Raw genomic sequence first — 16,978 nt, 5'->3', positions numbered from 1 at the left:
AATATAAATCAATATTTCTATATAAAAGCATAAGATATTCTCTTAAAACTATAAATAAATTAAATAGTTTCATTTGAATCATTAGCTTGTACATTTTTCATAAGATATGGTCATACCAAAACCGCAGCCAGCTGCTCTGCTATCAGCGCTGCTAACTAACATGACACTCTGTCCAATGTTAACGCGTCAGCTTTTTAAACAAACCAATTGCAACCGATTAAATATTAATTGGCGAATATTCTCCGGCCCATAAATTAATGCACAATCGATAGCGGAACCAGCATGGAAAGCCTGTACCACCAAACCAACAATGCGGTAAAGGACATCGAGCGGGATTTCCAGCGGCTGAGTCAGCTCAGTGCCCAGGAATCCCTTGACGTGGAAAACGGGATTCAATTGAAGATTACCCAGGCGAATGCGTGGGTTTTATGATGAAATATATCCCAAGATAGTGTACTATTAATGGTTTATCTTATGCATTTAGAAACTGCGATCGATTGGATGTGCTGCTGTTTAAGGTGCCCCCTTCCCAGCGGCAAAGCTCCAAACTCCGCGTAGATCAGCTGAAATACGACTTGAGACACCTGCAGACATCATTGCAAACGGCGAGGGAACGAAGACAGCGGCGGATGCAGGAGATCTCGGAAAGGGAACAGCTACTAAACCACAGATTCACGGCAAACAGCTCACAGCCGGAGGAGACACGCCTGCAATTGGACTACGAACTGCAACATCATACGCAGCTGGGTAACGCCCATCGGGGTGTGGACGACATGATAGCCTCGGGCAGCGGCATACTCGAGAGCCTGATCTCCCAGAGAATGACGCTGGGCGGAGCGCACAAGAGAATCCAGGCCATAGGCAGCACACTGGGTCTGTCCAATCACACCATGAAACTTATAGAACGCCGGCTGGTCGAAGATCGTCGTATATTAATTGGAGGAGTTGTAGTCACCTTGCTTATCATTGCCCTGATCATCTATTTCCTAGTGCTCTAATCTGAAGACAGCGTATTTAGTTGAGTTTAAATTAGATGTACTCTATTTTGTAAAATGTTAAATGCACAATGTTTTAATCATCGCTCTCCAGTGAGATGTTGCTGCCAAACCGCTGGTACAGATGGGCCTTCAGCTCGTCCATTTCCGCCTTGATAACCTTCGCCTTGGCCTCCACGCCGGCAATCTCTTTAAGCACCTGCTCCTTGGTCTCCTTCAACAGATCCTGTGTTTTCTCCAGCTTGTGCGAGAGGAACACCTCGCCCACCAGGAACGGTATGTCCTCGTCCTCGTCGAAGAGCTCAATCTCCTCCAGCGCCTCCTCAACGCTCTTGAGCTCATTGCGCTTCATATCCAGCTCCGCCTTGAAGTCATCCATGCGGGCATTGTGCTTCGCGAAGCGGTTGATCCGCTGCTGGTCCTCGAAGGAGATGTGCACATCATCATGCTGAAATAATGGAAAATCAATTCGATTATTTATTGGCTGAGCATTTCTCATCAATTTCAACGGAGCAGATGAACAGTGAAACCATCACAAAGTGAGGTTACTTTTTATCCCCATCGGCTGTCTGTTGATGATTCACCAAGACTCACGTTCTGGAACACTTTGTTCGCACCGCTCGCTACTTTTGCTGCCATTTTCCAGTTGGTTTTAATAAATTAAATAAATAATTTTATCTGTTTTACAAACAGTTGCTGGTTTTGGTGCTTGGCAAAATTTTATTTGTTTAACATTTCAGTGCTGACAAACAGCGAGCAGTTAACAGGGGGAATGATGCGTTAGGGTATTTTAAGACAGTGATTTTGCCTTAGCTACCGTTTTGATATCTCCGTCTTTATTATTAATTTAAATAATTTTATATACGTTTTTATTAGTATGATTTAATATTAAATAAATATATAAAAGTTATATGCTGGGTTAATATTTTAGGTATCTGATTGGCTGGGTTTCATTTTCCACTAGCTATAGGATCGCTCTCGGTAGTTAACAGTGTAAGTATCGTGTAAAAAGAGAATGTTCTGTAATTTTACTTGCAAATACATGGAATCCTTTGTAAAATATAGTCAAGTTCAGATACTTTTTTAAACATAATAATTTGTTAAAACTAAATCGAACTAATATCACAAGAATCCTAACTGCGGGTTTTTGTTCTTGTTTAAATTTCGAAAAGGCTCAGAACATTACCCATTAGTAAAATAAGAAATAAAATTGCAAATTGATTAAAACATATTCTGAGTAATTAGTTTCCCATTCCTATCGAGTATAAAAACGAGTATTAATTGTATCTGTAATTTCGCCATATTATTTTCGCCATTCATTCGCCACGAATTAAGCCTACCGCACAGCTAATTAGTCAATGTTATTATTGCTTCCTTTTTGGCCATACGATTTAATCACTAATTGTTTGCACATGTCACAAATTAAGCAAAAACTAATAAATTATTACAGTTAATCACCGTAATTAAACGGGATTTCTTTGCCCGATGCAATTAAATTTCCGTTGGCAGCTTAGGAATTTTCACTTCACCTCCTTTGCCATTGAATTTGCACGATTTCATCCGCATTAAACTGATTATTTCGGATGGAGATGCATTTGCCACTTTCATTTCCCCCTTTGGAATATTATCAAAATATGCAAATGCAATTAGACGGAACTTAAGATTATCCATTGGGCGAAGGAGGGAAAGTGGGAAAGTGCAGGAAGTGATAGTGTTAATATCCTGACGATGACTCTGCTTTTCCTTTCGCTTTTCCACTGAAAGTCCCTTCGGGCATTGTCATTTCACAAATTAAAATCATTTCGGTTTTAGGCAAATATTTGCAACAAGACAAGGGGAATATTTACATATATATATTATGGCCTTTTGCTGCAGACTCTGCAAATTGATTCCTGATTTATTGCATTTGCATCGCATCAATTGCAATTGAGCCATGGAAAAACGCTGTTTGCTGCAACAAGTTGGCCGTTGACTTGTACCCTAGGTATTGAACTTGTATTTGGAAAACTTCATCAGCTTATTGATTTAGCTTGAAATCAGATTATCCTTGGCCCTTCGTTTAAACAAGCATATCGAATGGTGTTTCGCATTCGTTGGCTGCTGCAATTGATGCTAATTAAATTTGCATTGGAAATTGTTGGTTTATTTCTGTAAATTGCAACCGGGATGCGCATTAAATATTTGATTCCAGGTATTGTTCCTATTATAAGGCGATTTGTTTGAATTATTACATATAATTGCAGTTGTGGTTTTTGCCTTTGAAATAATACCATATTTACTCAGCGTAAAGTTAATTCGTTTAGTTAATCAAATTAAATACATTTTCAAATGGGTTTCTGTAAATGACTACACTTGCGCTTGTATCTCATATGCGGACTGCGCTTGAATCCTTTTCCATTGACCCACTTTCAGGTCATCGAGTGTTGCCCACATCGAGGGTCCTTGCTAAAAGGATCCCCTTCTTCCCGCATCCTTCGGCCGTTATCCTCCAGTGCGTGAGTCCTGAAACACGAGGGAAATCAAAGGACACGGCGTCAATCAGTTTTCCACTAAACCAGGCACATGTCGGTCACCTCCTGCGGGCTCCTTTGCCTCCTTTGCCCCTTCTGCGCGTCCTGTGGATTTCCCCGCCCTTTTTTCCGATCTCCATCAAGTGGAAAACTTGGCAGCAATTGGCGACCGGCAGTTGAAGTACAACTAACCCCTTCCTCGAAAAAAGATAGTTAAACTTTGCTTGGCTGTGCTATGGACATATTTCGGATGCTTCCAGTTGGTATTTACATTTGCCCAACTATTTCATTGTTTGTCCATTTTGCAGGATGAATGTGCTTTGATTTCGATTCCATTGCACACAGGTGCGCACGAGGACAGTTCGGTTCAGTAAATGCTATTTGATCAAGGCGGCCAGTTGTAGTTATCCTGTAGTTTGGTCCTTGCATTTAGAAAAACAGGATTTATATTGCATTTAAAAATAAACAAAAAAACGAAAACAGAAAAAGTATGAAGAAGTTATGTAGGCACTTTTCGAAGTATGTATATTCAAGAGTTATTTAGAAAGTAGTTTTGCATATTTAATATTAAATTATATATACTCAAAGTACAAAAGTTTCAATAAGTTTTTTCCAGCACACGGACTTGCCTGCGTCTGTGGCATTTTATTCTATAGTTGAGATATGCCAATTTTTGTTTATTTGCAGCTACTATTTGTGGCTTTGGTTTTCCGTTATCTCCCCGGAGAGCTGTCGTATACTACAGAAATTCTTTATGTTTAATGGGAATTTCGACAGGAAAATTGAGCATGCTTTAAGTTGCCCCGATCGAATGAGCCACCACCCGCTCTGAAAATCGAGTTAACATATTTGGGTTCTCATTTCGCATTCCGTTTTCGTTTCACTTGACTTTTTTGGGATTCGATTGCCATTTGTGTTATTAAAAGCCGCCTCTTGATGGCGGCTCAGCTATAGCTTTAATGCGTTAATTTATCAAGCCAGCAGACATCGGACCCATTCCATATATGTACATGTAGATACTCATTGTATCTCCACATGAGAGTCACGTTCCCCGATGAGAGGCTTCAAAAAGGATTTATGGCCTCACTTAGGTTGCCCCTCCTGATGAGGCGGAACTCGAGTTTTGTTACTGGATCCTCGACAGGTGGCATAAGTAGGACGAAAATGAATAATAATGGCAGCTACACATATATGATTAACCCGATGAGTGATAGGCCAAGTGGAATAAGCGACATTTGCCGCACACTTGGCTAATGTGCTTATAATGAGGGCAAAGTTGATCAAATACGATGTGGTCATTAAGTTGGAAACTTTTGATAACTTTGAAGTGCAATTGAAATAAGCAAATAAATACTTACCTGCAACTCAGAACTATAAGTAACAAAAAGGAATTGTTATTGTATTATTCTCATTTATTTTTCCCATTTTATTTAAGAGTTGCATAATATTATTCCATTTTTAAATATGTTATATTTGTTTAAATTGAAAGTTCTTCTTAAATTTTACACCAAGCTTCTGCAGTTCGTTTGTTGCTTTACTGACTGCACTTAATTGAGTTTTTGGTTAATTATAAGCGGTTTTGTTTTTAATGCCCCAACATTATGTGCACAACCAACGGCAAATAAATGTTCTTGGCAGCCCACACACAAAAGCAGCTGCCTGAAAAACAGAAAAGGGGAAACCTGCTGAAGTCTCATAAATAATACATGGTGTTTCTCACTCTCGCTGCAGCATTTTGGGTTGTTCAATTCATAAATAATGAGTGAGTGCTAGGTGAACTCACCATGCCTTCGCCATGCCTTTGAAATGCAAATAAAAGGTATTTTCCTGAACTGGCTGAACTTCAGCCACCACATGGCGTATGCGCAATCCTCGTGTTCCTTCCATATTTCTGTGTTATATATTTTTTTTCTTCTCTATCCTTTCGTGTTTTATTTTTCGATCAATTTTACAATTCAATTGAACTGTCCAGAAATATGTTGAGATATAGATATATGTTCGGGGCAAAAGTGTATACAAATTTCTTGCCCCGGGCAAAATATGAATTGTCAAAATCGTAACGAGCTATTCGGTGTCCACCGGGTTTTTCAACCCGTTTCGCTGACATCAACTGCATTGAAATGTCATAAAAATTGAAACACGTTCCTTGTTGTGTTCGCTGCTGTTCCTGGTACCCGAATCCCGAAATTCCCATCCTCTCAGCCCGACTTTGAATGGCATTTGGGATGGCGACACTGGGCCTGCAATGTTCCTGCCTCTGGCCTGCTGCTTTGCATACAAATAACGCTAATCTTTGGCTGGCCAAGCCCATTTCCCATTTCCCAGCCCATCCGTGAACCTTTAGCCATGGCTTTGGCCAAACATACGTATATATTCGTTAGCCCATCCCGCATCTCCATCGTGTGTGTCTGCCGCTGGCGATGTTCCGACTTGGTCCATTTCGCTGATGGTGCAATTTTGCACTTTACACGTGGCCTGCATCCATTCCTTTTGGTGGGCGTTTGGGGCGTTGGGGCGTGGCACACGTCTGGCTACCCGGGATATTATGAAAATTTATTGTTTTACGTGCGAGTAATTTTGGGCAATTTTGAGAGACTGCGCCAAAGGTCGGTGCGTCTAAATCAATGCGGAAAAAATGCATCCAGAAAAATGGGCAAGAGCTGTAGTTTAAGCCCTACTACAGCTCTAGCAAAATGCTCATCGGAATTTGAATCGAAATCAATTGAACATCAGAATGCTAAAATAAATATGTTAGCAATAAGTTTTTGCAAGCAATGATAATTCTATATGCTATGCGTTTCATTACATTTTAACTGAGTGCAGGTTAAAAGTATTTTATTGAATTATTTTTCCTGCTGTTGATTATTCAAATTTTAATCAATTTAACGTTTATTTTGCCACACTTGCTTGTTAGCAAAAAAAGCGATTACCATTTCCGATAGTTTTATGTTTAGAATCTATCTGAGCATGCATGCAATCTGCCATCGAAATTACATTCAGTTTTTGGCTTATTGTTGACTTAACATGGACATGGACCATTTGCCTAGTATTTGACAATGGATATAAATATATGTATACATATATTCCCACTACAGATCCATCGCACTCTGGCTGTATTTATTAGTTAAACCCTCAGGCAGAAGTACAGAATGCTTTTGTTCCGCAAATGACAATGCAAATAACAATGGACAGGCGAGGCGAGGCGATGAGAGGGGCATTCGTGGCAGAGATTCAGAGATTCTTGTTTATTATGCAGCAATTACCATGGGGGCGTATACGTGTTAAGCGTAGGCAAAAGATAAATATTGTCCTTTGCACAATATTTGCCCAGTTGCCCGGCTTTTTTCCCAGCCGACAGCTACATCTCTCCAATGCGAGAAGACAAAAACTTTGCCATAAGCACAACATAATCGTGGAATTATCATTACGGATTTGCAGCTTTTGTTTTACCATTTCGAATTTCGTATTCCCATTGGTGGTCAAGTCGTCAGCTTAAGTTCCATTTTGTATCTTTGTATCTCTTGGCTACTTGTATCTGCTGAATGCCCACGAGACGCATTTCGAGTTAGCAAAAGTTGTTGGCTGGACTTTCGTTTTATTTGAATATTCTATATCTTAATGTAGGCATAAACCTTTTTATTGCACATTTATGAAATGGCATCTTCGTGACTTTGGACATTGCGAGCTAAGTTTGTGTGTGCTCAAGTCAATGTTGCTCAAACTTTGTAGTTACTTCTAAAACCTTTTCATTAACACTGTGTGACAAGTCTTGTTATAGTTTAGGAGTAGATTTTGTATTTGTTTTCAAAAGTTAGGCGGGTGCTCTTGTTTAGATAGAGGAATTATTTTTAGCAACAATTGTAACGGATTGCTACTCGGCTTGGGTGGTGATGGGAGGTATTTGGGACGCACGCGCAATGGTCCAGCTGCTCCTTGTCGGCTATTTGGGGTGGTGGTCTTGTCCCTATACCTCAGCCTGATCTTCCTCTAAATATTCAAATAACTTCGCGTGCAGCGACAAGAATTGGTTGAGGGCTGAAAGAGTTCAACATAAAACAGAAAATCGGACGACAACTACTTTTCCCCATCTTCCTTGCGATCCTCTGATGGCCTCGAGGTCGCTAATGCCCGCCCTGCCTTGGCCGCCTTTCTCCAAAAATCTGCATTGCACAATATACTCGGACGGCCCCTTTTAAGATCACTAACACATATTCACACGGGAGTTATCCTAGCCATAGGCAAACGAAAAGCTTTCTAGCACATTATAAATTTTATTCTTAACACACTAAGAGAATTTTCTTACAGCTAACAAATGGGTAATTCAGCATGGAGGCTAGCAACAAGTGCATGCGCCAGTAACAAAACGTAAACAAAAATGAGTAAAAATCGCATGCGAGAAAAAATGTGGGACCTTAAATAACTATCAGAATTGTATGCGAGTCGAATAATAGAGAAAATTTCGATATTTAGATCTCCACTAATTTCGAGTGTGCCATAGGCACCCAAATGGAACTTAAGAATATTAAAATTAAACAAATCAAATAAAGAGAGCGATTGCTGCTCTGGTGGCAAAAACAACATACATATGTGCGAGAGTTAAAGAGAGACGGACAAACAGAAAAAAATCAGATTCTAATTCCGACATTCCACTCTTGGCCTTGGCCTTGAATTCGCATTCCTCCTCTTCCTTTTCTTCAGAGGCTCTAAAACTTCGACCTAATTTCGCTCGCGGCGGACAGTGGGACAAGGAATCGAAAATTCAGACGTAATTACTTTCTTTCTTTTTCACCAAATTATGTATACCTCATTGATCATTGCCATTGCAATTACGTGATTTAATCACTCACCAACAATCCGGAGTTCCACCGACGAAAGCGCTTCCGTTGGAGTCTGCCGCACCTGTGGGAAAATTAAATATTTTTTCACTCTCTGTATTGGTCTTTGACCCACTGTGCCTTATTGCTTAATCATAGGCTTGCTAAAACTGAACAAAAGAAACAAAAAAAAAAAAGGAAGAAGAAGACGGAGCACATAAGGGACACTAAAAAAAATGATGGACTCTTTTCCTTATCTTTCCCTCTCTCCTTCGCACTGCCACTTTTCACTTACATAATAACTTATTCCACTATACAAAAAAAATCTCTCCACTATTTTCCGGCCTTCTCGCTCACTAAGGGGGTTTTTCCCGCGCCGTCGATCAGCGGATTTTCCTCTGGTCGGATTCACCAAATTACGGCCAGAACGCGCGACAAAACTTTTGCTCGCCCGCCGAACAAGAAACCGCGATTGCAACTGCTGGACTTGGTTATTCTCCCCTCTCCTTTTCGTTCCTCCTCTTCTCGTTCCCTTCTTTAAGTGCGCAAGGGGAACATGGCGACAAAATGGAACGTGGGGATTTCTACGTCATCGATGGCTCTCTAAGAGTAATTAACCAAAAATAAGAGTCCGCCGAAATGGAAAAGAAATTGTGTGCTGCCGCGATTCCTAATTGGGACGTATCTATGCCTGCTTGCAACCCTTTTCTGCCATTCAGAGGCCTAATTCAAAGGTTATTAATTAGTAATCAGCTAAATGCAGCTCCTCGCTACGGGAGTTTCGAGCCGCCGTTTCGTTTCTCCCTGGGCTGAGCGATCCGTCGTTCTCCGAGGAAAATGTCTGCCACCTGGCTCGATGTTAAGCCGTCCGTTTGGCTCGCACTTGCGCTATATATTTAGCGCCAAACCTAGATAAAAAAAAATGCACCTTGCACCATCGCAAACTCCACGCTTTTTCCACGGCCTTGCTTACCCTGAAACTGGATTCAGCGCTGCCTGTAGATGTATTCCTTTATAAGATTCTTTCGCCAGTTTTCCCGTATATGCCTGCTCCTGGTTCCGTTTAACTTTGAACTAACCTTGTGGACAGCCAAATTGGAAAAGAAAGCTGGCGTCGAGTTGATCTAGCTGGGAAGCTATCTCCGCTCTCTCCAGCCAAACCTACGGTATTTGCCGAAATTTGACAGCTGCCTATGTTGCCTCTTCCTATGCTAAGGCTCTCCCCCGACTTTCTTCGTCTGCCCCTTGTTTCGACGCGGGAACGACATGTAGATGGAGCCACCGCCTTTCTGGCCTGCCGCCCGATTCGTCTTGCCACAAGCGCTACAAATTGCCCCCTCCACAAGATCGGACTTGGGGGTGACACTCCCAAGGCTGATCACACCAAGCTTGGGGCAACTAATTATTGCCTCAGATCCTTGGCATGGTATCGTCCAACCAAATGTCCCTGCAGATCCTCTATATCGTAATAGGCATTACCTAGCTTTTTCCGCACCCTGGCTTTGAGGTAGCTGGGGCCTAACTTGGCATTATATCCTGCCTGGAAATTACTCTGCTTGTGGTTCTTGTAGAACACTTCCTGGCCAACTTTGTAGGAAACTTCTCTGGACCGAAGATTGTAATTTCGTTCGTTCTTTTCGTTCTGCTTCTTCATCACCTCGATAGCTTTGCTGCGCACTAACTCTAAGGAATCTTCCCTTGAGAACACTGCCGAATGGTCTTGTAGCAAACCCAAGGCTTTCAACAACTTATAGGTGGACCCAGATCCGACAAAATGCTGGCCGAACACCATGTAATAGGGCGTAGTACCCAAGCTGGAATGAATCGCCGATCGTAGAGCACAACAAATACTACTTAGCTCTTCGTCCCAGTTTTTTTGATCAGGCCGAACATAGGATCTTATGGCCGCTATCACCGATCTGTTTACCCTTTCAGACGCATTTGATTGCGGGGAATACACTGCTGTGCGAATATGACTGACTCTGTACTCACGCATAAACTTCTGGAATAGGTCTGACTTAAACTGTGAACCGTTGTCTGAAATAATCGTCTCCGGCACCCCATACGTGTGAAATAGTTCCTGTTGCAGGTATTTTATAACCACCTCGGCTGACAGCTTTTTGACTGCCTTGAGAAAAACGAACTTTGAGTAATGGTCTAAAACGATGAAAATTCCAATTTTTCCGCTTCTAGAGCGGGGATACGGGCCCAAGAAATCTATATATAATCTTTGGAAGAATCTTTCCGACTCTGGAGGAACCCCTATTGGCGGTCTCTGAACTGTGTTAGGAGCTTTTGTCATCTTGCAGGTATCACAAGCTAGAACATATGATTTTACGTCTTTTATTAACCCAGGCCAATAACAATGCCTCCGAACTCGCTCTAGCGTTTTGTGAATTCCCCCGTGTGAAGCCATAGGATGATCGTGGGCATTCTTTAAAACATCCTGGACCAAATCCTTCGGAATCCACAACTTCCAGATGAACTGATCGTTCAGGGAATCCCCCGTAGCATGCTCTGTTTTCTTATACGCCAAGCCATCGACTACTTTTATATCGGGTAATTTATCCAAATTCGCTTTGAGCCGATCTACAAAATGCCCATATTCTGCTGACTTAAACACCTCTGAGTCCAAATCGACCAGAGAACCACTATTACCTTCCAATGCCTCGACCTCCTCATTTACTCTGGAAAGTGCATCTGGCACGACATTTAGTTTGCCACTGCGATGCTCGATTTTAAAGTTAAACCGCTGCAACTTCAGAGCCCAACGAGCCAACCGCGAGTGTAAGTCCGGCTGAGACATCAGCCATTTGAGGGAGGCATGGTCTGTAATGACCGTAAACTCGTGGCCTTCCACATAAGCCCTGAACCTGTTAATACAGACTATCGCCGCCAAACATTCCTGCTCTGTCACAGAGTAATTGCGTTGAGCTTTATTTAGCTTCTTGGATACGAACGCTATCGGATATTCGTCGCCATCGGAAGTTTTCTGCACCAAGACTCCGCCGACACCAGTCTTACTTGCGTCACACTGCACAAAGAAAGGTTTTTCGAAATCCGGACTGCGCAGAACCGGAGCTGAACATAACATTGTTTTTAACTGCTCGAATGCCTGCCTTCCTTCCGCGGTCATAACGAATTTCTGTCTTGGCTTCAACAAATCGGTCAGAGGCGAAGCTACTGACGCAAAATTCTGGATAAATTTTCTGTACCAGCCGACCATGCCCAAGAATCTCCGGAGACTTTTAAGAGAGTTTGGCAGAGGGAAATCGGTCATGGCTGATACTTTGTCGGGATCGGTTTTTATGACCCCTTCTCCGACAATATGTCCAAGATACCTCACGGAGCGCATGCAGAATTTACTCTTTTCTACGTTCAACGTGAGTCCAGCCGCCTTTACATGCCCTGCAACAACCTCTAATACCTTCAAATGCGATTCAAAGCTGTCCGACACGATCAATAAATCGTCCAAATAGACAAAAACCTCATTTCGCAATTCCGCTGGAATGACTTTGTCCATTAGTCGCGTCATTGTTTGCGAAGCATTGGTCAGTCCGAAGGGCATAACTTTGTATTGATAAAGTGGCTTTCCAGGTATTGTAAATGCCGTCTTTTCGCGAGAATCTGGGTCGAGCGGTACTTGCCAATAGGCATCTTTAAGGTCTAGGCTGGATATGTACATAGCCTTTGGAAGTCGACCCAAAATTCCATCTATCTGCGGGAGCGGATAAGCATCCTTTTTGGTCACCGCATTGACCTTTCTACTGTCCAGGCAAAGCCGAACCTTTCCGGGCTTTTGCACTAAAACTACTGGGGAGGACCAAGCACTGTCGGACTCCTCAATGACCCCGAGCTTTAGCATGCGATCCACCTCTGCGTACAGGAGTTTTTCTACAGCCGGTGAGACCGGAAAATGCCGTTGCTTTACCGGCTTGGCATCCCCCACATCAATTGAATGCGAGAGAATAGAAGTTCTACCTAAACCGACTTCAGCAAAAGATGGAAACTTGCCTATGACTTTTTGTAAACTCTCGCGCTGCAAAACAGTAAGATCATGTGTTGTAGATTCTATTTCAGAAACTTGCATCTCTGGCGGCAGTAAATCGAATTTAGACCAAAAGTCAATGCCTAAAATTAAATCTTGGCTAAGAGATGGTGCTAGGTGAAGCTCAAGATTTCTTTCCTGAGTTTTATATCGGACCGGAGTATTTATTCGTCCTAACACTTCCTGCTTTTTCCCATCTGCAGTACTTATCGAAAATAATCCGCGCTTAAAAGATACTCGATTACTAATTATCTGCTGTGCTAAACTACCACCTATTACGCTTACTGCTGCTCCTGTATCCAATAAACCCAAGACGATGCGATCTAAAACTCGCACCTCGGCATATGGGCGTTTATCCTTATCTTTGAACCTGATTGCATTAATTGATTTGAGGGCTGCCCAGTAATTTCTCATGCGCTGAGCATTCCTTGAATGAGACTTTTGACGCTCTAGATACGGCTGCATATTTGGGGAATTTGAACTTAAATCTACTAAACTTGGCCACACCATCGTTGAACTGGATTGTGCAGCTGCATTGGAACAATCTATGGGTTTGATTTTGGGCTCGACGAGCGTTGGCGTTGAACACACAACGATGGCCTCGGTTGTGTGTTCCCTTTCGAGTTTTTTTGACATTTAGGGCACGAAGGTTTGTACGTATTTGGTTTCCCACAACCATAACAAAATATTTTGCGCTTCGCTTCACAGTCGTGGTAGCGATGACCCTCCTTGTGGCAATTCCAGCAGAGCAAAGCCATGGCTCCAATTTCTGCTTCGCCCTCCGCCTCGGAAAACTCGGACGCATTATCGGACAATTGCTCTTCCAACAGCTCACAAACTTGTTTTCGGTATGGAACAGCCTTCTGATACCCTTGGGATTTCCGTACGTCTTCTAAAAAGCTTTCCCTACGCCGGCATACTTCCCTCAGTTTTTCCACTGTGCGGATGGGGAGATTAAGAAGTTCATGTCGAATTTCTGGCCTTAAATTTCTTTTTAATATCTCAACCATCTCCATCTCGGTTAACGGCATATCCAAGCTATCACCCATATCCTCTATAGCACTGCAAAAAGAATCGAAGCCTTCCTTATCCCGCTGCTTCCGATCACGAATAGCTTCACGGATATCCAGATCAGTGCGTGCATCTCTGAATTGCTTCCGCAACGCCATACACAAAGATTCCCATCTGAGATTCTGGGTTTGTTTGTGGCATCTCCAGTAGAAATCTCGCGCTTTCCCTTCGAACAAAAGGCTAGCGTTGCTGCTTAGTACTGAGAAATTACCATCCAAAGTTTGGCCAGTCAGCGCCTCTACCCGATAAATAAAATTGTCGACACTAATTCCTTCCGGATTCCCACTAAACCGAAGCTTCCAACTGTTTACGATATGGCCAACCTTATCTGGCCTTTGGCTGAGGTCCGAATAGTTGCTCCTTGGCGTTTCGCGTCTCGAGCCTGCTTGGCCACCCAACTGGTCCAATACTATATCCCCAAAAGAATTATTTCTCAAATCCCTTTCTTGACTCTCGCCCGCAGTGGCCTGAAATTGGGCAGATAGATTTGCCTGAATTAATTCGGACATTTTTTCCGATAACTGCACGAGCAAATCGTTTTGCATGGACTGGACAGCGTTGACCACCGCGCTTTGGATCAACTCTGTTTGAGCCTTTCCCAACCCTGCTGAGTTTGAAGAGCCACTCGGAGTCTGCTCGCTTGCTACTAAAACTTGTGTTTTCTGACCTCTGGTGTTCTGAGATGGTGTGGCCGCTTTTTCAAAACACACCGTGTTGCACTTGGGACAGGTAGTTTTATTTTTTGAATGTGCTACTATGCAAGACTGATGGAACTCGTGTCCACATTTGGTTCGGTAAATTTTCCCACCTTCTAAACTAACTTCACATAGGGGACACCTTGTTGCGGCTGCTCCCTCGGAATCGGCCATTGCTTCCAGTAAAAAAAATACTTTAGTTTGGGCTTAAGAAATATTATAATAAAGACTAAGATAAGGATTGCTTTTAATTTGGATATTTTATCCCTAATAATATTAAAAGATTAAACAGATATAAAGTATTTAAAAGATTTTTGAGCGATAAAACGAGATTTGATATATCATAAATAAAATTTGCCTTTTGGCATAGGTTTGCTCCCCGCAAAAATAATGTTAGCAACTTTCGGAAGATTGGGTAAAAGATAGCTGAAAAGAGATTAGAAATTTGCTGCTTATGCAGAGTTAATTGGCTATGTTTTGCTAAACTGCGATAACGACAACAAATATATTGCCAGCCAAACTCAGATTCAATTAGCAGAAATATACCCTACTTTGGCGAATCGGTACATCGTTTTCGTTGTGAAGCGTGGCCAGTAGCTTTCTTTTAAAAGAAAAACCAACTGTGACTCCTATTCACCTCACAAACGCGACGCCGTTCGACCGTAAACAAATTGGAGTCCATAGCTCAGACTAATTATCCGTGGCCAGGAGTTGAGTTACTTATAACTCTATCGCCTGTCAGTCCAACGCGCCTAATTAATCTTTGCTGCAAATCCCGGAAAGAAATTAAAGAGAAAGATTTGTCTCTATTTTACCCACTTTATCAGGCGTGGCTAGCTCTGAGCTTGCGGACAAGTTAACAGGCTATAGATCCTATGCACCTAATAACGCGCTTAAACTGAGACGAGAAATAGATTTGAGGTGAGTGTCGCGGCAACCGTTGGCTGAAAGGTCAACACCAGTTTCAGCCCACCGTGATCCTACTGTCCTCCCAAAAATTTAAGAAAATGATGAATAGACGAATTTTCTGCATGTGTTGGTGTTTTGTTGTTGATACCAATGTTTTTCGACAATGAAAACGACTTTCAAGCTCCATTGTTGGGCGCCAGATTATTTAGAAAGATAATTATTACTGTAACGGATTGCTACTCGGCTTGGGTGGTGATGGGAGGTATTTGGGACGCACGCGCAATGGTCCAGCTGCTCCTTGTCGGCTATTTGGGGTGGTGGTCTTGTCCCTATACCTCAGCCTGATCTTCCTCTAAATATTCAAATAACTTCGCGTGCAGCGACAAGAATTGGTTGAGGGCTGAAAGAGTTCAACATAAAACAGAAAATCGGACGACAACTACTTTTCCCCATCTTCCTTGCGATCCTCTGATGGCCTCGAGGTCGCTAATGCCCGCCCTGCCTTGGCCGCCTTTCTCCAAAAATCTGCATTGCACAATATACTCGGACGGCCCCTTTTAAGATCACTAACACATATTCACACGGGAGTTATCCTAGCCATAGGCAAACGAAAAGCTTTCTAGCACATTATAAATTTTATTCTTAACACACTAAGAGAATTTTCTTACAGCTAACAAATGGGTAATTCAGCATGGAGGCTAGCAACAAGTGCATGCGCCAGTAACAAAACGTAAACAAAAATGAGTAAAAATCGCATGCGAGAAAAAATGTGGGACCTTAAATAACTATCAGAATTGTATGCGAGTCGAATAATAGAGAAAATTTCGATATTTAGATCTCCACTAATTTCGAGTGTGCCATAGGCACCCAAATGGAACTTAAGAATATTAAAATTAAACAAATCAAATAAAGAGAGCGATTGCTGCTCTGGTGGCAAAAACAACATACATATGTGCGAGAGTTAAAGAGAGACGGACAAACAGAAAAAAATCAGATTCTAATTCCGACATTCCACTCTTGGCCTTGGCCTTGAATTCGCATTCCTCCTCTTCCTTTTCTTCAGAGGCTCTAAAACTTCGACCTAATTTCGCTCGCGGCGGACAGTGGGACAAGGAATCGAAAATTCAGACGTAATTACTTTCTTTCTTTTTCACCAAATTATGTATACCTCATTGATCATTGCCATTGCAATTACGTGATTTAATCACTCACCAACAATCCGGAGTTCCACCGACGAAAGCGCTTCCGTTGGAGTCTGCCGCACCTGTGGGAAAATTAAATATTTTTTCACTCTCTGTATTGGTCTTTGACCCACTGTGCCTTATTGCTTAATCATAGGCTTGCTAAAACTGAACAAAAGAAACAAAAAAAAAAAAGGAAGAAGAAGACGGAGCACATAAGGGACACTAAAAAAAATGATGGACTCTTTTCCTTATCTTTCCCTCTCTCCTTCGCACTGCCACTTTTCACTTACATAATAACTTATTCCACTATACAAAAAAAATCTCTCCACTATTTTCCGGCCTTCTCGCTCACTAAGGGGGTTTTTCCCGCGCCGTCGATCAGCGGATTTTCCTCTGGTCGGATTCACCAAATTACGGCCAGAACGCGCGACAAAACTTTTGCTCGCCCGCCGAACAAGAAACCGCGATTGCAACTGCTGGACTTGGTTATTCTCCCCTCTCCTTTTCGTTCCTCCTCTTCTCGTTCCCTTCTTTAAGTGCGCAAGGGGAACATGGCGACAAAATGGAACGTGGGGATTTCTACGTCATCGATGGCTCTCTAAGAGTAATTAACCAAAAATAAGAGTCCGCCGAAATGGAAAAGAAATTGTGTGCTGCCGCGATTCCTAATTGGGACGTATCTATGCCTGCTTGCAACCCTTTTCTGCCATTCAGAGGCCTAATTCAAAGGTTATTAATTAGTAATCAGCTAA

The 16,978-nt window shown here is 42.3% G+C and overlaps 3 protein-coding genes across 7 annotated transcripts; 2 read left to right on the top strand and 1 right to left on the bottom strand.

The window, feature by feature from the left end:
* The first annotated feature begins 151 nt into the window (after window positions 1-151).
* On the top strand, window positions 152-1,080 carry LOC122616227 (probable Golgi SNAP receptor complex member 2). The gene is made up of 2 exons (XM_043791603.1): window positions 152-419; window positions 485-1,080. Exons 1-2 carry the CDS (start codon window positions 283-285, stop codon window positions 996-998), a joined length of 651 nt encoding a protein of 216 aa, XP_043647538.1. The 5' UTR covers window positions 152-282; the 3' UTR covers window positions 999-1,080.
* Window positions 1,019-2,860, bottom strand: LOC122616229 (probable prefoldin subunit 4). 2 transcript variants are annotated; one of them, XM_043791605.1, is made up of 2 exons: window positions 2,843-2,860; window positions 1,019-1,443 (listed from the first exon to the last, which is right to left on the bottom strand). In XM_043791605.1, the coding sequence occupies exon 2, from the start codon at window positions 1,372-1,374 to the stop codon at window positions 1,072-1,074; it is 303 nt and encodes a 100-aa protein (XP_043647540.1). In that variant the 5' UTR covers window positions 1,375-1,443; window positions 2,843-2,860; the 3' UTR covers window positions 1,019-1,071. The 2 variants fall into 2 exon arrangements, with proteins under 2 accessions (XP_043647540.1, XP_043647539.1); XM_043791604.1 differs by lacking the exon at window positions 2,843-2,860 and adding an exon at window positions 1,590-1,751.
* Window positions 2,861-2,970: 110 nt separating this feature from the next.
* Window positions 2,971-4,008, top strand: LOC122616230. Of its 4 annotated transcripts, none has more exons than XR_006325900.1 (3): window positions 2,971-3,186; window positions 3,408-3,486; window positions 3,554-4,008. XR_006325900.1 is itself a non-coding variant. In XM_043791607.1 (3 exons), exons 1-3 carry the CDS (start codon window positions 3,162-3,164, stop codon window positions 3,683-3,685), a joined length of 240 nt encoding a protein of 79 aa, XP_043647542.1. In that variant the 5' UTR covers window positions 3,059-3,161; the 3' UTR covers window positions 3,686-4,008. The 4 variants fall into 4 exon arrangements, 2 of the variants coding, with proteins under 2 accessions (XP_043647542.1, XP_043647541.1); XM_043791607.1 differs by having other exon boundaries at window positions 3,059-3,186; window positions 3,408-3,490; XR_006325899.1 differs by having other exon boundaries at window positions 3,106-3,186; window positions 3,408-3,764; window positions 3,814-4,008.
* Window positions 4,009-16,978: the final 12,970 nt, after the last annotated feature.

The sequence above is a fragment of the Drosophila teissieri genome, chromosome 3L, assembly GCF_016746235.2.
Source record: "Drosophila teissieri strain GT53w chromosome 3L, Prin_Dtei_1.1, whole genome shotgun sequence".
Taxonomy (NCBI): domain Eukaryota; kingdom Metazoa; phylum Arthropoda; class Insecta; order Diptera; family Drosophilidae; genus Drosophila; species Drosophila teissieri.
This window is presented reverse-complemented; position numbering and strand designations above follow the sequence as displayed.